The sequence below is a fragment of the Littorina saxatilis genome, linkage group LG12 (genome assembly GCF_037325665.1).
Source record: "Littorina saxatilis isolate snail1 linkage group LG12, US_GU_Lsax_2.0, whole genome shotgun sequence".
Classification (NCBI taxonomy): Eukaryota; Metazoa; Mollusca; class Gastropoda; order Littorinimorpha; family Littorinidae; genus Littorina; species Littorina saxatilis.
Genome location: NC_090256.1, coordinates 10,516,587 through 10,537,273, shown reverse-complemented (window position 1 = coordinate 10,537,273; position 20,687 = coordinate 10,516,587). Strand labels below are relative to the sequence as shown.

The 20,687-nt window shown below is 40.1% G+C and overlaps 2 protein-coding genes and 1 non-coding gene across 3 annotated transcripts in view; 2 read left to right on the top strand and 1 right to left on the bottom strand.

Moving 5' to 3' along the window:
* Positions 1-5,557: 5,557 nt before the first annotated feature.
* Positions 5,558-17,355, bottom strand: LOC138981229 (U4/U6.U5 small nuclear ribonucleoprotein 27 kDa protein-like). Its single transcript, XM_070354075.1, has 8 exons — positions 17,197-17,355; positions 16,498-16,545; positions 14,934-15,063; positions 13,123-13,158; positions 11,930-11,994; positions 10,960-11,039; positions 9,866-9,927; positions 5,558-5,843 (listed from the first exon to the last, which is right to left on the bottom strand). The coding sequence occupies exons 1-8, from the start codon at positions 17,231-17,233 to the stop codon at positions 5,789-5,791; spliced, it is 513 nt and encodes a 170-aa protein (XP_070210176.1). The 5' UTR covers positions 17,234-17,355; the 3' UTR covers positions 5,558-5,788.
* A 67-nt stretch (positions 17,356-17,422) lies between these two features.
* Trnar-ccu (transfer RNA arginine (anticodon CCU)) lies at positions 17,423-17,523 on the top strand. The gene is made up of 2 exons: positions 17,423-17,459; positions 17,488-17,523. It is a non-coding gene; the product is annotated as a tRNA-Arg (tRNA).
* Positions 17,524-18,209: 686 nt separating this feature from the next.
* LOC138981226 (nuclear receptor subfamily 1 group I member 3-like) overlaps positions 18,210-20,687 on the top strand; it is a 15,849-nt gene continuing 13,371 nt past the window's right edge. Inside the window, exon 1 of the mRNA XM_070354071.1 lies at positions 18,210-18,309. Within this exon, the coding sequence (XP_070210172.1) occupies positions 18,289-18,309 (21 nt within the window). The 5' untranslated portion in view covers positions 18,210-18,288. The remainder of the gene's footprint in view (positions 18,310-20,687) is intronic.

Genomic DNA, 20,687 nt, shown 5'->3' with positions numbered 1-20,687 from the left:
CCCAGACAATTTTCTATAATGGAGTTCATATAGTGCAGTTCTTCTTCTTCTTCTTCTACGTTCCCGGGAATATAGTGCAGTAACAGGCAAACATTTCCAAAAATCAAAAAATGTTCCTATTCACTCCGAACAACATTTTTTCAACATGACTCCAGTATGCCAACAGCTATTACAATAATAAGACACTCCTATTTGTCATACAATCACAAATTGACAAAACAAAAATCACCGCAACTCCTGTGACAAAAAATACTGTAGCACCCAATGACTGAAGTGTTCAAACATATAGTGAAACTCAAGGCAGGAATCGTCCTGACAAGAAAACTCGGTTCAGATCACAATACCAAAACTGTGAAAGCATGGAAAAATAGACAAAAAGTTTTGTTAGGATTATCGCGACCAAGTACAACTAGGTCAAATCAAAACTATACTTTCGAGCGTCCATTTATGATGAAAGAATTATCACCACCCAAAATCAACCAAGCCACTAAATGTGGTAACTCTCCACAACATGACTAAAAAATTCAGTCACATCTGGTCAAAAATCCACAGCACTCAAGGTCACTGAAATCCGTGATTTTCTTCCTGGCAACAGTGTCGTCTCATGGTGTCATCCAGCTCATCTCTCCTCGTCCTCTCTGCTCTAGAGCTCTTCGTCCTCTCTCCTCTGCATCAGCTCAGCTGTCGCTCTCCAGCATCCTGTCGCTCTCTCCTCGTCTCTCGCCTTTTCATCATGCTTAGTTATGTGTTTTCCTCTTACCCTTATCTTACAGTTAAAATTACAAAAAATAGTTGAAACAAAAACAATCGATTCATTTATTTTCCACTATTCCAGTCTTTACTTTTTTCTCTCTCACTATCTCAAGTCCCTTATTGGGCGCCAAAATGTAAACCTACTGCTAATACATATTTTATTTCAGTGTTAGCATGGTTAAAGGGAGGATTCGGGGTGAGGTACAATCTTGCTTTCACAATAAACAAACAAAAAATGAGGTAGTGTTCTAAGAAATTTATTTTGGATAAAGCATTTCCTTTAAATCAGTTTTCAGATTACAATCATATGTTCAACCGACAAAATATAAAAGTTCTTCTGTTTAAATTACTTAGTTTCAAAAATACAAAATCTCCTCTCTAAAAATCTAAAACTCTCTCATCAAAAACCAGACACAACCAGGGGTCCACTAGACCAAAAAATATCCATCGTGAATCAAACGCTTGCTGATCGATGATCAACAACAAAAAGGTTACCCCTGGAAAATAAAACAACACAGCATAAGTATAATTCAACAATCATCAAGATAAAATTTCAGTTTCACTAGAACACTTTTTTATACACCATAGAACCAAACAAAAAGAACATAACACATGATACAACACAATACGTAAACAATACAATGTTATTGTCATGACTGAAGAATGGAATACACTAGGAATATCATATCATGTAATACATGATATATGGAATCCAACCCAATCAGAAATATTGTCTAAACCACAGCCCCACTTGTCTGTGATAACAATGATTCCTCCATAATAGATAGAAGTTATGTTAAGACTATATCAGACACAGCTACAAGCAGAGTCAATCAAAACTATACTTCATCCATTTAGTGATTAGCTATAAGCATAATCACCCTTACAGAAAACCTAAGACATTCACTTGATGTCTCAAATTATTCTTGATGTAACCAGTTGCAGTGCACACTCAAAATTACATCTCTCATAAAGCCGACAGTTAACAAAACAACTGTGCAGACTTAATCTCAGTTCGCGTGGTGATTCCTCTTATCTCAATACAGTGCCTATGTTCCATTTCTTACAACCATGAACAATCCACACAAAACAAATACTTCAGTCTTCCTGTGCTCCGCACAACAACATTTATGCAATACCCAAATTAATGACAAATCAACTTGAATTAATTGCAGAAATGAATAAGTTGTTAACACTTATCATTTCTATGCCTCAAAACAAGAACAAACAACATCTTGAAACTTTTAGGAAAACCACATGGCCAGGCACCATGTAAGTAAATCATGCAACAAAGGAAAATCAAGTTTTATCAAATATAGTCCTAAAATAATAATCAACTATTACTCACAACTAATACATAAAAAGACATCTTGTATAATCAAAACATTATAGTAAAAACACTAACCTATCATGTCACAATTCATTTCTTCTACAACTTCATACCATCACTTTGCTCAGACACCACATGGTCTTTCTGGCATCTTTCCCAGAATCTCATAATTAATTTCAATCCCAAGAATCCTTCAAGAATAAAAAGTGCCACCTCATATAACTTTTCAAAACAGTACACAATACATATTAGAAACAAACTAACTTAATATTTAAGCCATTTCTTACCTGGTTTAGGAATAAAACGTTTTATAATTCAGGACAAATTTGGGCTGGATCAGCTGGTTCAGTCAGATTCTCAAGGAAAGGAAGATTCAAGTCTTGTAGAAACCCAAAGGTAATTATTAATTTAGAACAGTTTACCTCTTAACAAATAAAACAACATTTCCAAATATTCACTAAAATTACCAAGCTTCAATTAAGCATCTTTCAAATAATTTCTAAACACTAAATATATTTTTAAAGTTCCCAAAAACTATAAACTATAACATTCCTGGTTATTAAAAACTGGGATCCAAGACATGTCTATACTCTTAAACTAAAACAAATTTTCTAATAATAATATTCTAAAACATCATTAAATCATTACTAAATAGTACAAGTAAAGCATAACTAAACAATAATACAACTTTAGACCTTACAAAACAAAATGGTAAAAAACGAATTGGAACCAAACAAGGGAAGTAATTCAAATCATCAAATATTTTAGAACAGCCACAGTTCTTCCCCTTGAGTTGATATAGAAGTTTCTCAGAGCAGCTAACTAGTAAACTGTGAAAGAACTACTAATCTTTCACTGGTTTACACACACACACACACACACACACACACACACACAAACACAGAGAAGCCGTATCTCGGAGAGATAGATGACAGTGTATTTTTCGCGTGGCTATAAATTGATTCGACCTTTGCACTTTTACAGTGAGGATAATTTACGGGTCTAATTTACGTTCTGGACACTGCGGTGACCTTCTAAAAATAGTAACAGAACGCCGGGAATATCCGAAGATGCCCCCTTCATTCAAAAGTGCGCCATACGAAGGAAGGGAGGTAAACGCTGAAAACATGGAGAAGATAAGGAAGAGTTACTTATAATGGTGAAATGAACACAAAAACCAAATTCGGTTCAGCGCTGCGCGCTGAGAGCACGTGTTGAAATATCTCATCGATGATATTGTGTCCGGGGTGTAGCTGAATACGGTGTCCAAATTTGAAAAAGATCCACCGAGAACTTTGGCTTTGGTGTGTCGGTATGGGGGCCCGGGTAGCTGAGGTGGAATGAAAATAGCTGAGGTGGAACCAAAATCGGTTCAGCGCTGCGCACTGAGAGCACGTGTTGAAATATCGACCAGGTTGTGTCCTGTACCGGGTCTACCTGAATATGCCCACCAAATTTGAAGCAGATCCATCGAGAACTTTGGCCGTGCATCGCGAACTCACACACAGACACACAGACAGACACACAGACAGACACAAGTCGTATATATATATAGATAGATATATATATATTTAATTAACCAATACCTGACCCCGGACCAGTGGACGTGTACATTTGTTTATGATTTGTTCAAAAACTTTGAGAGACTGGGAGACAAAGAGAAACAGGAAGACAGACACAGATAAAGAGAGACAGAGACTGAGACTGGGAAAGCGAAGGAAAAAAATATAAAAAACCAGGTCGGAAAGATACGGAGACAACGGAGAAAGCGAGGCAGCTCAGAAAGGGAGTAAGAGACAGACTCGGCGGATAGAAGGAAACACTGAAAAAGGGACACAAAGAGACAGAAAATAGATAGATAAAGGCAGGCAGGGAGAGAGACAGTGACAGTGAGAGAGATACACAGGCACGATGAGAGAGACTCAGAGAGAGAGAGAGAGGGGAGAGAGAGAGCTAGCTGAGAGAGAGAGACACACACACACACACAAATCAAATCAAATCAAATCAAATTTATTTTACGAGGTTTGTGGCATAAGCAATATAAACGAGCTTCTTTTCAACCAGCCCTCGCCCAGAGAGGGACTACTCTAATCAGGGCCGGATCTGGGGGGGGGGGGGGGGGGTTCCTGGATTCCGGAACCCCCCCCCCCCCCCCCTGGTCATCCAATTTACCTCAGAGAAAAAAAAAGTGAGACTTTTTAAGCTCTTCCCCCAACTCCCTCAGTTTATTTGGTCTTCTAAAACTATTTCAAATTATGAACAACATCAAGTCGACAACGGCCTGCCCTCCCCGTTATAAGTCCATCATCATAGTAATATTCAAAGTAAAGAGTCCTGTCAGACTTATTTACTAGGCATATATGTCTTTGGGATTATTCCACTGAACCACTATGGTAAATGAATATATGAAGTATTTTGTTACTGTTAAAAATGTGTAATTTTGATTCCCAATTGCAAGGAAAGACCAAAAAATGACCTCACAAATGCAACATTTTCTCGGCTTCTGGGAGGCTTTGCCCCCCCAGCGGGGCGTTGCCCCTGCACCCCACCGGGGCATGGGCGGCCCCTGGACCCCTGCCTTCAGTTGGAACCCCCCCCCCCCCCCTCAAACGAACTTGGTCCGGCCCTGAACTTGGTTATTTTTTTATCATGTGCATATGTGGACACAGGGGCGTTAGGACACCAAGGAGATTCTGCACTAAGTTGACTAGGAAATAAATCCCTCCCTGAACCAAAGATTCAAACCCGACCCGATAAAGACAACTGGTTTTGAAGCCATGTGAATGCGTAATGGACACTACAATTCAGTTGGACCTGTCTATACTGACAGTCGTCAGTAATGACAGGTGGTCGACATGGAAAGGTGAACTATTATCAAGAACATTTTTGCAATGTATCCTTTTTGACGGGTGGTCGTTGTCGACAGGTTGTCACCAGGGCAGGTTTTTACTGAATTTGGAACACACACACTCTAATTTTTCCTTTCTTTCTTTCTTTCTTTATTTGGTGTTTAACGTCGTTTTCAACCACGAAGGTTATATCGCGACGGGGAAAGGGGGGAAGATGGGATAGAGCCACTTGTCAATTGTTTCTTGTTCACAAAAGCACTAATCAAAAAATTGCTCCAGGGGCTTGCAACGTAGTACAATATATTACCTTACTGGGAGAATGCAAGTTTCCAGTACAAAGGACTTAACATTTCTTACATACTGCTTGACTAAAATCTTTACAAACATTGACTATACTCTATACAAGAAACACTTAACAAGGATAAAAGGAGAAACAGAATCCGTTAGTCGCCTCTTACGACATGCTCCCCGACATGCTGGGAAGCATCGGGTCAATTCTTCCCCCTAACCCGCGGGGGGGTCTAATTTTTCCATCACGTTTGCAGATGCATACAGGGATATATACAGGAAACACATATACACATAGACACTGACTCTCTTGTATGCCAAAATACACACGCACTGCTTTTATTTCCATTCTTTATTACAAAGAGAAGTTATTTTTATGTAAAAACTACAATATGCGAGAGACACAAGTGTAGCCACACACCCACATTCCTTCAGTCAGTCAGCATGTCATTCATCAATACAATATTAAACTGCCAAACGTACTCCAGACACACAGTCACTATTTTCACTAAAACAACACACCTGGCACTGTATCTCAAGTGCACAAAGATATGTTTGGGTGTTAATATCAAGCAATGAAGTCCAAGGGCCGGTTGAAGCCGCCTCTTCTGTTCATGTATTGCCTGCAACAGACAAATAAGTCGCGTAAGGCGAAATAACAACATTTAGTCAAGCTGTCGAACTCACAGAATGAAACTGAACGCACTGCTTTTTTCACCAAGACCACATACTCGTAGTTTCGTCAGTCCACCGCTCGTGGCAGTGAAATCGACAAGCCATGCAGAATAGTGCGGTAGTGGTCGCGCTGAGCAGGATAACACGCTTTTTTGTATGTCTATTCTTTTTAGCTTACTGAGTTTGTTTTTAATCCAAACATATCATATCTATATGTTTTTGGAATCAGGGGCCGACAAGAAATAAGATGAAATTGTTTTTAAATCGATTTCGGAAAATTAATTTTAATCATAATTTGTATATTTTTAATTTTCAAAGCTTGTTTGTAATCCAAATAAAACATATGTATATGTTTTTGGAATCAGAAAATAACGAAGAATAAGATGAAATTGTTTTTGGATCGTTTAATAAAAAAATAATTTTAATTACAAGTTTCCGATTTTTAATGACCAAACTCATTCATTAGTTTTTAAGTCACCAAGCTGAAATGCTATACCAAAGTCCGGCCTTCATTGAAGGTTGCTTTGCCAAAATTTCAATCAATTTGATTGAAAAATGAGGGTGTGACAGTGCCGCCTCAACTTTTACAAAAAGCCGGATATGACGTCATCAAAGGTATTTATTGAAAAAATGAAAAAAACGTCCGGGGATATCATTCCCAGGAACTCTCATGTCAAATTTCATAAAGATCGGTCCAGTAGTTTAGTCTGAATCGCTCTACACACACACACACACACATACACCATGACCCTCGTCAAAACTTGACTAAATGTAAAAAGCACTGTCATTGCAACCTGGTTTTGGAAACTCCTTCACAAAAACGTGATCAGCACAACCCAACTTAGAAACAGTTAGTATTGCTGCTTTGAGCATTTAAGACATAAAAGAAAGGAAAAAAGAGAGAAAACAAATAACATTAAATACATTTTTTTAGAAAGAATGAGCGAGTTGATGTGTTTTGCTAAATGCAATGAGCAAAACAATTGTGTCAAAAACTGAGACAGTTTTATAACCTGGGTACGAGATTTTGCAACACAAAGTGAGATATGGGCAAAATTAAGGAAGGCCTTTTGAGCTTCTTTTCAGCTGGACTTTAGGGGCCACTGTTTTCCTCCCCCCCCCCCCCCAAAAAAAAAAAAAAACCCCAAAAAACCAAAACAACTGTTTGCCTTTGAGTCGACTTCTTATCCCCACATTGTCCTTACAACATGCTGACTATAAAATTAGAAAATCAAAATGCTGTAGTACTGTATTGGTGTTTTTACATTCTGATTCAGTCAAGTTTTGACTAAATGTTTTAACATTGAGGGGGAATCGAGATGAGGGTAGTGGTGTGTGTGTGTGTGTGTGTGTGTGTGTGTGTGTGTAAAGTGATTCCGAGAAAACTACTTGGATAAATGTCTTTGATGACGTTATATCCGGCTTTTTGTGAAAGTTGAGGCAGCATTGTCACGCTCTCATTTTTCAACCAAATTGGTTGAAATTTTGGTCAAGTAATCTTCGACGAAGCCCGGACTTTGGTATTGCATTTCAGCTTGGAAGCTTAAAAATTAGCTGACAAATTTGCTCATTAAAGTTGTCATTAAAATCGAATTTTCAGAAACAGATTACAAAAATGATGGCATTGTATTCCTCATCTTCTCCTGAATTCAAAAATATATAGATATGTCACACGCTTTCCTTCTTTGCCACTACTAAAGCAAACGTGTGCAAGATTGTATGTTACACGCTTTAGGAGCATGGCAAGAACGGATTCAAACTCAAAATCGTCCCTCCAAAAGCCCAAAAAATGCACACACGACTTTTATTTCTCCTGCTGTTATTGTTTCTTCTCTTTACAAATTCTTCAACGCTCAGAATACTAAAAACGGCATCCCAGACGACAGTACTGTTTCCATACGCGAATTTAGCTTCCCTTGGAAAGTGGCTCGCTCAGGAGGCCTGTTAGTCTGACACTATAAGGACAGAGTTCTGAACATAGATGACAAAGATTCCGGAATGAACAAACATTTCGCGGATGCAGACACAGAAAGACGTCATGAAGAATGCGATGCTTCAAAAGATACAGACTGTGACGATGACTGTGACGTCATTCACATATACCGAGACGTCATTCACAGTTGTTCGGTCACTTCCGTCAAAAAGTAGATCTCTCCACAATGGCTGCTCCTGTGTTTAGGTTTGTCAAGCTTGAGTACACAAAACGTGTTTGTTCTCTCTGTTGAAGCTGTGAGACATAAATGCTATTCCGACTTGGTCGTGTGACAGAGTTTTCTTCCACACGTACACTCGATTAGCTGATGTCTAACCACAGGCGGAAGGTATCGTTCACTGGACCACTACTTTCATAGGTAGTCTTTCTATGAAAGTAGTGGTCCAGTGAACAATACTTTCCGCCTGTGGTCTAACTCAGCCTGACGGCTTCGTTAGACAATCAACGTAAACTCGTGTGGAAGAAAACGTCTGTCACACGACCATGTCGGAATAGCAGGTATAAATGTCATGTTTACTCTAAAAATGTACTTATAATGACAGAAAATAGGTTCAATAAGTACTACGGACGCATGCTTCGCAGCGGCGAGCGTGACCCGTCTTGTTCTTCGGTATGGTTAGCCGAGACTATCTGAATCTAGTCTCGGTGATTATTGGTTTGTGGTGTTGATCTTGACTAAATGTTTTTATATCGCTTCATGCGACTTGTTTTTGTTTGTTAACAAGGGTGCTCTGATCATTATATCACACAAACCTGTCTAGTTGTGTTCTTCAAAGAAAACAAACAGTTGCAGACCTGGGAACCCCTGCTTTGCACTTTGAGTATTCTCAAACAAACTTGGTGTATTTTCAAAAAAATGAACGTACTCCACACAGCGTTTGCACATCCTTCTTCTTCTTCTTCGTACGACGGTTGTGTGTTTGCACATCCATAAGACTTCATATTACTGACAAAAACTGTACCGTATTTGACAGACTACAAACCGCAACTTTTTTTTTTTTTAAATCGCATTGCGGCTTATAAAAAGATGCGGCTAAAACGTTACGTAAACTTGAACAGCATTCACCTAATGGAAGTCGCCGCGGATTTTCATTTCGCTCGATTAGCGATTACCGGTACTTTATTAGCTCTCTACTCAAGACTCGGCGCTTTTCTCTTTCTTTCGCGAATCTTCGTTTGTCAACAAGTCGTCGTGACAAGCGTACAGAGAAACACCAGATGTATCAGGATCTCGCGCGCGCGAGATTTCGTTTTTTTGTGTCTCGCGATAGTTGGAGGAGCGAGAGCCGCCATGTTGTGTTTTCGTCTGCTCGAAATGTGCGCAAAAGTCGTCAATCATCCAAAAAAAGCTTATTCTGGGCGGGACTCCATGTGTGTGTTGGTTACAAATTGTGTGTGTGTGTGATATTTTTTTTCAAACTTTTTCACTTTTCTTCTTTGTTTCACTTGTTTATTCTCGGAGCCGATTTCGCCTAATACCGTACTTTCGTTTGCCTGGTTGTTTTGATTGATTGACACGATCCGATTATATTTTTTTCGACGGCGGCTAATATAGTGACGTAATCATGTGCCAAAATACTGGATAGGCTTCAGGATGGGCTTGTAAAGAAAAGTAGTCTAGGAATTTTTCTCGTCGTATTTTTTTCCCACTGACCGTACTGAGCGTATTCTCGACAATCATGCGTACAAAATCGTATGGGTTTCCAGGTCTGCAGTTGCCTAGCCTATGTGATCAGATCAGCATTCTTACATAATTGCCCCTTTCTGTCTAAAGTCTGGTTTGTTTGATTCAGGGCAGGACTGACTTTTTCATGGTGAATTGCTTTTTAAGGCGTCGGTACATGATATCATTCACTATTTGCATCACAGGGTAAAAAACACATCAAATCAGCTTTTAGAGACCACCCTTAGAAGAGTGGTGTCTCTTGTACACAGCCATCCCTTTAATCAGAGTGTAAAACAAAACAAAAAAAGTACCTGTATCTTCTCTTGCGAACAATGCTTGCTGTATAAATGTCATTTCCATTCACCTTCTTCCCCTGCAAACAACGGACATACAATTAAAACAAAATAAGGATATATATTTAAGTGCAGACAGACACACAACTGCACATAATATAACAAACACTGTCACTCACATTCAAAGCTACTTTTCTCATCAGAAAAGAAAACAATAATTATCCAAATATTTTAAATCCTGTTAGAGCGGATCATCCGTTTGTATGGCCATGTTGGGTTTGATGCGTGCATGCCTGGTTTTCTCCTGTAGATGGGTGTCGGCACAGAAGGTCTGCCCGCTGTCCTCAGCCAACATGCTCCGTCTTCATGGCAGCTCAAATTTTTTATCGAGGTTCTCTCCTCTAGATCCGCCGTGTTTCGCCTAGGGGCTTTCGCTGCCTAGTTGATAGGGTCACCTCGTAGAGGATGTGGTCATAGACCACGCACGGTCGGTCTTGGGATAGGGAAACGTTATGCTAGTCCGGAGGGATTACGCCACAATGGCCACCTCGCGAAGACCCAGGGTCCTAGACTAGGGAGGTCCAAGGGGGAGCACCGGGAGGGCTACCCCTCTACCCGCACCTCCAACACAATCCCTTCCCCTGGTAGCTTCATCCCCAAGGAGGAAACAAAGCTACCTGCAACACCCCGAGCGGATCATGTATGACTGCTTTCTTCTCCACAATACCCACAACCCGTTCTGTGCCATCAGTTTTCGAGCAACATCATACAACTGGATGCTGTCAAGTTATCTCAATTCACTTTTTTCTCTATCATCTACATAGCAATTACAATCACCGCTACCTTTGTCATAACATTTAAACATATGAATGGATGTGATTTGCTCTCCATGCCATAGAGAATGGGTTTTTGTTGTTGTTTTTGGGTGTGTTTTTTGGTGTGTTCTTTTGGTGTGTTTTTTGGGTGTGTTTTTTGGGTGTTTTTTGGCTTTGTTTCTTGGGTGTGTTTTTGGGTGTGTTTTTTGGCTTTGTTTTGCTGCTTTTGTTCTTATTTATCAAGACATGTACTTCTACACTCGAACGCCAAACATAAAGCAATGTTTTTTAGAGCACCTTTGTCGTGTCGAAGCCAGCAAAACCCATGACAGCCATCATGTCTCGATCTTCCTCACTCAAACCCTCCAGCTGAGCTTCTGCAACAATTTCCAAAAAAGATTTACATAAATTAACGGATAACATGGTACAAAAAGATACCTAGGGACATCTTCTGAAACTAACAATACATGTAACACAAAGGGACTTCAGAAAACAACCGTATTTTGTACAACTTGAAAGATATTTCATTTTCATTACTTTATTGTCCCATCACTGGGAAATTCGGGTCGCTTTCTCCCAGTTGAAGGGTATATTTCGTTCAGCAGCAATGGAATACATGTAATGTTAATAATGATTGCTCTCTACAGTGAATGCACTGTGTTTTATTTTCTCTAGTCGTGACTTTACAAATACACGGGTGTGACAGTGCACAGAAAAAACCCAGCATACATCACACATCGGAGGTGAACAATAACTGATGTTTACATTTAGAGAGTTTACGACTCTGCAGGGTCTAGTCTATGTGCACAGAAAACGTTTTTGCACACACACAAAAAAAGAAGATGATTCAATTAATGCCTCCTTTTGCTCACATTCACAAACCTGTATCCTGTGCACAATTTCTGTAAACTTTATACCCTTTGAGTCGAATTTCCATGAACTTGGGGACTGTGCCCCTCTGCATTCAGGAACATAAACCATCTAATCTTCTTAAGTAAGACAGATGAAATCATGTTTTGTGCATATTGTTCAGAATTCTTTGTGATAGTAAATGATTTTTGTTAAAAGTTACAGTATTCCGTTATACTGGGTTTTCTATATTTCATCTCATCTTAGATTATTAGTTGCAAGCTGAATTCATGAAAAACAGACATTTTTAATTTTCTCAACAGACAACTGATCCAGGAAAGGCCGCTAGTCCAATAGAATCAAACATATATATATATATCACCAGCCTCAGGTTGACCTGCATCTTTTTACAACTAACCATCAATCTTGTGTTTTTCCACCTCAGGCATTCTTTCTGGGGTTCTGCTGGCACTGGCAGGCTCTCTGAAATCAGTGAATCTATTTATTATAAAATGTCCCATTAATTACACAGTGTCTGTCTCGATCAGGTAAACTGGGTGTTTGTTACTTAACTTCTTTTCTTTCTTGAGATTGCGTCTGTACCAGCATTTAGTGAAATACATGTACTGTGGAGCCCCCCCTTCCCTTTTTCATAAATACATATATACTGAAATATCAATCAAGAAAGTAAAACATTCATTTCAACCCAGCTTTCTCAGATTTTGGGTGAATATTGTCTGTAGATTTATCTTTATTTTCAGATTCCCTCCTGCTTAATTCATTGTCTCCCGGGTACTGATAGATTCGTACCCACTCATATGGCTCTATCTATCTGACCAGGTACGGATATATCTGTACACACATAGTCAATACATTGCATCTGCTCTCATTCGGCACATATTCCCATTCTGCACAGATTGTTAGCTTCAGTTCAGTTGCTTCCTGTAACGTCGATCTAACGCCTGCACTCCAGCTACACTTGCTACACAGCATTTACATTTCTGAGTGACCTGCTGCAGCACACTAGCTGGTCTTGGCTAAAAAAAACTTGGTCAACATAGGTGGGGTACAAAGTGTTGAGACCTGATTTCATCAGATTTGTGGAGATCTATGAAGAGAGGAATGGTACGTGGTCCACTGCATAATGTCACTAGCAACCAAACTCAATCCCTCCCAAAAACCTCACCAACAGGTTTCATTTTCATTCCCTAGCTGACAAAGTTGATTTCACTTCAAGCTTTCTGACAAGCTCTCATGCGTTTATCTTCTGTGTGAGCATTATATTACACTACAAATCCAATGTGTGTCCTGTTTGATTAAAATGGTTGTCTTTCTTGCATCTCCAAATAGCCACAAAATGAGCCCAAGTGTGGCACCTGTGATTGGATCAGAATGTGATGGAAGAACACCTTTGGGATCAACCAAAAGACACCCCTCATTGCATGTAGACTTTCTACAAGAGGGAGTGTTTGATTAAATTCACAGATAAACAGACATTAAAAAGTGTCCTTTATTTAGAGGTGTTCTCTCATAAGGAAGCCTGGCATTTATTACAGGGCTGGCTCTATTCATACACCAACAACAACAAAAAGCTCAAGCTTACAAGCTCACCTCTCTCTAGATCTTTTGCTGCGTCCAGATGGAGACCTGCAACGTTCAAACAAGCTTGAACCAAACGTAATCAATCAATCAATCAATGAGTCTTATATCGCGCATATTCCGTGGGTACAGTTCTAGGCGCTCTGCAGTGATGCCGTGTAAGATGAAATTTTATACGGCCAGTAGATTGCAGCCATTTCGGCGCATATTTACCTTAAGAACAGCTGTTGCCAGTAAAGCAAACAGGGTGTGCAGAAAAGAGTGAATTACAGAACATGTAATGAGCAAATGATCTAAAACAACTGCTAAGAAGCTGTCTCGCCGAAAATGTGATGGGTTTCTGACTCCCATTTCTTCATAGCACCACCTGGGACTTTTCTTCTTCTTTTCTTTAGAATTTTCTATTTACTTATCTTTTAAAACAAGAAACTCCCTGTTGAAGTAGGCAACAGTCTTTTGGTGGAGGAAACTGATCTCCTGTCTTTAGAAATAATGATAATGACAGCTTATAAAGTTATAGCGCGAACCACAGTAAAGAATAAGAATAAGAATAAGAATACTTTATTATCTCATAGAGAAATTCAGGTGTGGTACATAACAATAATACAAACAGGACATTGTTTTTACATAAGACATATAGCACTATATGTCTTACTAGAGGAATACCCGCTTCGCCAAGTAGCCGGCTTCGCCGGGATGAAATACTTAGAGCCGTACGCCGGCTTTGCCGGGTCCGAACAATGGACCCGCCAAGCTTAGGTCCCTCCCAGATTCGTGGAATGGGAACAGCACGAAAATGATTCAGTGGCCATAATGCCATTCCTGACCATATCGAGTCCCATCCTTGTCGACGAATGTAACCGTGTTAATCACCTTTGGAGGCGAACTCCACTCAAACAGGATTGAGCAATTTAGAGCTTATCTCTAAGCCCTTTTGAACTGTTATGGCTTCTCAAAGGAAGGCCAGTACATACAAATACACAAAAGCCGCCAGACCACATCACAAACAGAACTGAACAATCCACAGGTGTTGCCCACATAGAGAGAGAGACACACACACACACACACACAAACACAGAGAAGCCGTATATATAGAGAGATAGATGACAGTGTATTTTTCGCGTGGCTATAAATTGATTCGACCTTTGCACTTTTACAGTGAGGATAATTTACGGGTCCAATTTACGTTCTGGACACTGCGGTGACCTTCTAAAAATAGTAACAGAACGCCGGGAATATCCGAAGATGCCCCCTCATACTATAGTGCACCATACGAAGGAAGGGAGGTAAACGCTGAAAACATGGAGAAGATAAGGAAGAGTTACTGGGAATGGTGAAATGAACAGAAAACTCAAAATCGGTTCAGCGCTGCGCGCTGAGAGCACGTGTTGAAATATCTCATCGATGATATTGTGTCCGGGGTGTAGCTGAATACGGTGTCCAAATTTGAAAAAGATCCACCGAGAACTTTGGTGTTGTGATGTGGTGTAGCGGCTTTGGTGTGTCGGTATGGGGGCCCGGGTAGCTGAGGTGGAACCAAATTCGGTTCAGCGCTGCGCGCTGAGAGCACGTGTTGAAATATCTCATCGATCAGGTTGTGTCCGGGGTCTCTGTGAATAAGCCCACCAAATTTGAAGCAGATCCATCGAGAACTTTGGCCGTGCATCGCGAAGACACAGACACAAGTCGTATATATATATATATATAGATGTTGCAAGGCTTATAAACTAATAAAGTTATATGATCTAGAATCCTGTCAATACCCTGACCTTGAATACTGTCAATACCCTGACCACTATTATACGACATAAAGACTATCAAACCTGCGCCTTGACCCAGGAGAAGGGGATCTGCGCCTCGGAGGAGAAGGTGATCGAGACCGCCGGCGTGGAACAGGTGATCGAGACCGATATCTCGGAGCTGGTGAGCGTGAACGACTTCGCCTGTGACGATCTAAAAACAACCATCATTGTGCATATCATTAATAAATCTTATGTTACACAGACTAGAGGTAACCTCATTTGAAGCCTGCAGAAGATCTGAGGAAGTCAGATCTCAAAAGAGAGGAAGTGAAATTTGTAAATATAACAAGAGGAAAATTTACAGCTGTTATGATAAGAAAGTCTGTGTAAAAAGCAGGCAACTTCCACTAATTCTGTAGTTCTGATTTTTCAGTATGAACTAATGAAGTCAAGACACCTCCCACTAATGACTAAGTCTACTCCTTGTGTCTCCCTTAACTTAAAAGCCAACCCTACTTCACAATCAATGTTTCAGACATGGGATTCAGAAAAAGTGATAATTAAGGAAAAAGAAGGTGGGGGTCTGGAGGCCGCAGAAGGCCCCCAGTAGGGTCCAGGGGCGATGCCCCTGGTCGGGGTCTGGGGGCTTCGCCCCCAGAAGCTGAAGGTTTTTAGTGTTTTAGACACACAAAAATGGCCCTGAAATGCATATTTCAGCTTAATCATTGCCCCCCCCCCCCCCCCCCCCTTTCTCTTCCTTCCCATTGTTTCTCAAATTAATTTTACGCTAAGACTCAAAATAAGGAGGAGAAAAAGAGAGAGAGAGAGAGAGAGAGAGAGAGAGAGAGAGAGAGAGAGAGAGAGAGAGAGAGAGAGGCGGGGGGTGGGGGGGGTGGTGGCGTGTGACGGTGTGGTTTCAATGTTCTAACCTTGTCGGTGCCAAACGACCCCAGTGACTGATTACCCGACTGGGTTTTCAGGATAGTCAGGTGCTTGTTGCTTTTCAAGTGGCTTTTGAGGGCAGTCTTTCCATTGGAGCCGTAGTTGATAACATTAACATCGTTGCACAAAGTGCACTGAGCTTTTCCCGGCAAGTTGATTTTAGCAAAAGCATCGCCAACTTTCAGTTTCACGTCTTGTGTCTTCTGGCCTTTCTCGTATTTTCAGCTCAATGATACAACTTCATCGAGCCAGTCGAATCTCCAGAGATTTTTCTTGTACTTCTGCTGGTCAATTTCCCGGGCTAGAACGGTTTCGTCTCGCTTTAGCTTCCTCATCATTTTGGCAGGTGGCTCGAAGCGATGTAAAAATGGCGCCGAATCATTCTCATACGGTATGCTTATACTGAATCCCCGATAACTACGTTGAAACGGTGACTGTAGGAGACAAAGAGCGCGTTCCCATACGGATCGACCAGCAACAGTCTGACCGTTTTAGGAACCAACCGTTCAAGAATAGTATGGAATGGAGCGTCGCGATCAGCGGACCGGCCGAAAAACTTGGGTCTATACCTACATATACCCCAAAATTTTCTCAGCGGATTTGCACGAATCTCAAGAATGATCCCTGGAGCCTAAAAATTTACGGAATTCCGTAAATTTACGGAAGAATCCCATGTCTGATGTTTACACAACACATTCCTCACCCGGACCACCCTTGCGCTTTCTTTCTCTCGATCTGGATCGCCTGCGATCTGCAAACAAAAAAACAACAACACATTTTTACACATGTAAATAATGTATACTGCATGATATAATACCTGAAGGTAATAATTTTATTCTTGCCTTAGCCATTTAAAAAAAATCATGCTGGCTACAACAACAAGACAGTCGCTTTAAATTGTAGCAACAGGAATGACTTTATAAATTATATTCCTTCAGTAGAGTATTCAAAGTTCTATAAATTATAATCTCCTGGTGCGACTGTAGCTGAAGCTAGCCTCCAGTCACTGGATGTCTATTGTGAAATTAATCTCCTATTGCTTATGCAAGCACATACCAAACAAATTATAAGAACAGAGAAAAACAGAAAGCAGACATACATGACTACTAAGTGGATGTGATTCACTGATTGTGAATGAAAATTGGAGGCTTTAAGTTTAATTCACAATAATTGTGCTATGAATAAATTTACAACGCTAAAGTTCAAAATGTTACCACCGGTACTAACACTCTACCATTAAGTCCACACAAAACATACATAAAAAGCTTGTAAATGTAAATAAGAACTTGCAAATTTTCTGAGACCACCTTTCTGTCCAAATGATTTGTCTTTTCAAATTAAATTTCGTCCTTCCATTTAGTCACGAAAAACAGACTTTTCGAGGCAGAAAGTCAAATCATACCTAGTCTTTTGGGCGATCTGCTTCTGCTGCGAGGCATCCCGTACAGAAAATAAAAACGATCAACAGCTTATTCTCAATCAAATCAGCAGATTCAGGACACAACTCAACAAAAGTTTGCGTTCTACACAAACCGGAAGCATTCAGCAGAGTTATGCGCCGCTGCCGAACGTCATCGGGCTTTACATGTATAGAGATATAACGTTAATGTTGCTCATTAGACGTCAGAGCCTCCGTGGCCTAATGGATAAGGCATCGGCCTCCTAAACGCCGGATCGGCTGAACGTGTGTGCAAGCCGGGGATTGCGGGTTCGAGTCCCGTCGGAGGTGTTTTTTTTCTCCCCATCATATACTTCTGGCATTTTTTTACGGTATTTTAATACTCCTTATGCGTTTATTCACTGATTCATTAATTTTGTAAGGATCAAGAACAAGATTATTCATTTCTTTACAGGTTTTAGTAGTGTCTTTCTTTTGTTGCTTAAAACGAAAAGAAAAACAAGGAAAAAGCCCTTTTTTGCGTGTTTCCCCTCCATTTTCTTTCAAACCTTGTTCGTTCCGTGTTGCGTCTGCTTTTTGTTGTCTTTTATGTTCTTGTTTTTCCGGATGAAGCTTCCATAAGCGAAAATTCGTACCGTCTTGTCTCGTTCTTGTATACAGTATTCCTTTTTTTTTTTTTTTTAAGTTCGTTCATCTTACCACAGTCACTTCGTTGTTTAGATTTTAAAGAAATTGAAACAAAAAAATTACTATTTTGTACTGTATGCGTTAATTCCATATTCGTAACTTCTCACATTCAGTGTTTGAAATAATTAAAGCTTATAAAACTCAATTTTGAGTTATGAGCATCTTTAATTTTCTTTTTTCTTGGGGTGCAATTACTATGACAAAGACTAACGTAAACCGGAGAAGAAAAAAAGTCGCCATTCCAGTGCAATAGATGAATTTTTGTCAGCGGCGATTTGCAAAACAGTTGGACATAAGGACACGTGTCCTTATCGGTTCTCGTGACCCACTTTCCACAACGACCTTCACCTTCCGTGGTGCTAGTTGTCGGGTAAGGTCACATGTTCGCAGTTGGTGCTTCCTATCAAAATGGGTGACAAGTCAGCCGAGGTAGGCGTGTGACAGTCTATTTCAAAATACTTGTATGCTTCTTCTTTCACTTTTATTAGTCATCGTGTTTCACACGTTTTAGATGGCGATGGAAAAATAACCGCATGAGAATCATGGCGGACGAGGAAGTACGATTCTGTAGTTTTCCTGTACCTTCAGGCTTCATGTCTTTAGGACACGCGCACTAAGACGGCTACCATAACATGCTGGAATGTTCGAAGATGATCGTGCGAGTTAGACTGAAACCGTTGTGTGAAAAATGTTGATATGAAAATGTATGCAGACGACAGTCATTAGAACAAGTTCATAACCATAACCCCCGTTTTAGTATGGTAATCTTGAACTTTAGCGTGTTAAATTCATAGCTCAGAATCCAGTGACATTCTTTACTTATTTTTGATACAAGTCCATGTAAGCCAGCCAAGAACATTTGTCGTGAAATTGATTGGCGGGTTGAGCTCCAAATTTAAGCATAATTAATTAATTTGGTTGTTCAATCGACAAAAATGCACCGAAAATGGCGTACGTTGTCAACCATGGGACATCATTTACACGAAAGAGTTGTCTCCCTTGTCCGTTCATACGGATAATTTCTTCTTTGACCCATGTAAACGAAATGCATTCGTACAGTTCATCGGAGTTCATTCCGTAACTTCAAAGGGATCTAAAAATGACTTGTTCTTCTTCTTCTTCTTCTTAGGATTAGATTACATTACAATTAGGATTACAAGTGCAGGTTCTACACATTTGGAGACTTAAATGCCTCTGAATTCTGAGGTATGAATTTAACAGCTAAAGTTCAAGTCGGTACAGGTGAGGTACTAGGTAAGTAGCCTAGTAGGTTCAGGACGTACCTGTCTCGCACAGGATAGATCTATATTTATGACCACTCAACGCCAGTCCCAATTTAGTGCATCAAATACTAGTGTGCTGACAAGAGGAATTAAATTAAAGGTATATATATATGCTGAGGCCTTAATTCTCATGTAAACAGCTCTCATTGTCTCAGAAATAAGCTTTTACATATGATAAGACCATCCCTCCACTTGGAAATATACCAAAATTCAACTGCTTGTTGTGAGTTTTTTGTATGATTTAATTTCTTTAAATTCTTAATTTACAAAATTAATTCATCAGTTAAAAAAGATCCCACTGTGCACACAAAAAACACCAAGGCTGTACAGTTTAAGTATGTGACCCACAGGCACTCATCACGAGCGGGTCGGGATCAAAGTGGGCGGGGCCTGTGGGCTCTCAAGACTACTACTATTATATAATATAAACCATAAGGAAAGACGACCGTCAATCACAAGTGACATCCAAGCATAGACCAAATAGCCTGGACCGCCAACTCGTCACGTGACCCTTCGAGGTTACGACGCTCGACTTTCAGGGGCGCTTAGCGTCCGGTTTGAAAGGCCAGCGATTCGAAGACAGTGAAAGGAAAGCACGCTCCAGTTATTTGTGACAATGGGAGGTGACAATGAACTGGATTTTCCAAAACTCCAAACTAAACTTAACAAAACTCATCGAAAAACATGTTCCATATATATATATTATGCACTTTAGCTGAGTTTATTTTAGCATTTTCAGAACTTACCTCGGCAACTTCGTCCATGTTTACAATCGACACCGGATATATATGACATCCCCCTGATTTCTGAAAGGCCATGTAAGCGTAGGTTCCTAAATGCGAGAGGCCGCTACCTCGTAAAAAAGAGAAAGAGCGGAGAGAGAGCTAGTTGGCGGTCCAGGATAAATGGTCTATGCATCCAAGTAAGACATAGGCCCCGCCCACCTCGTGACGAGTGCCAGTGATGTGACCACTCACAGTGATGGTCTTATCCCATGTAAAGGCCTGGTCAGATCTGAGACAATTTTTTTCTTAATTTTTTTCTTTTCTTTTTTTATTTGATTATTTTTTTTTTCTCTGTAAATCCTCCTGTTTTGATTAAGTTCCCCATACCCCCCTCCTACATTTTGTTCTTCTGGTTAATAATTGTGTTGTCCACCATCATGAAAACTTGTGTAACTTAGCATTGTTATGGTCACGTCAAATAAGCATCTGCTTGAGTTCGTGTCCTAGCTGCATTTTTGTCAATTGTTTCATGTCATGTATTTTGAATAAAATTGTGTTTAAACCAATGATCGAGAGCTCAATTGTTTACCAGGGAAGGCTCGAGTGTGCCTTTCATTTTGAGGACGTTTCTGACTTTTCACTTTTCAGAGATATCAGAAATGCTTATCCAGTGTTCTTAACTCTTACCAGTTCGCTCCCTTACCCATCATAAGCTTGCTTATGATGCCCCCCCCCCTGTAGTTTTCCACTGACCAATTATCTAATTATCAACAAAAAAAATTGTTATTTTACATTGGAT

Bases quoted from the DNA above. Each gene is read 5' to 3' on its own strand.
- LOC138981229 (XM_070354075.1), bottom strand. From the start codon at position 17,233: ATGCCTCGCAGCAGAAGCAGATCGCCCAAAAGACTAG. The intron at 13,159-14,933 runs GTTTGATAGTCT...TGAACGTTGCAG, and splicing joins TCTCCTGGGTCAAGGCGCAG to GTCTCCATCTGGACGCAGCA. The intron at 9,928-10,959 runs GTGCTCTAAAAA...CGTTGTTTGCAG, and splicing joins CTGGCTTCGACACGACAAAG to GGGAAGAAGGTGAATGGAAA.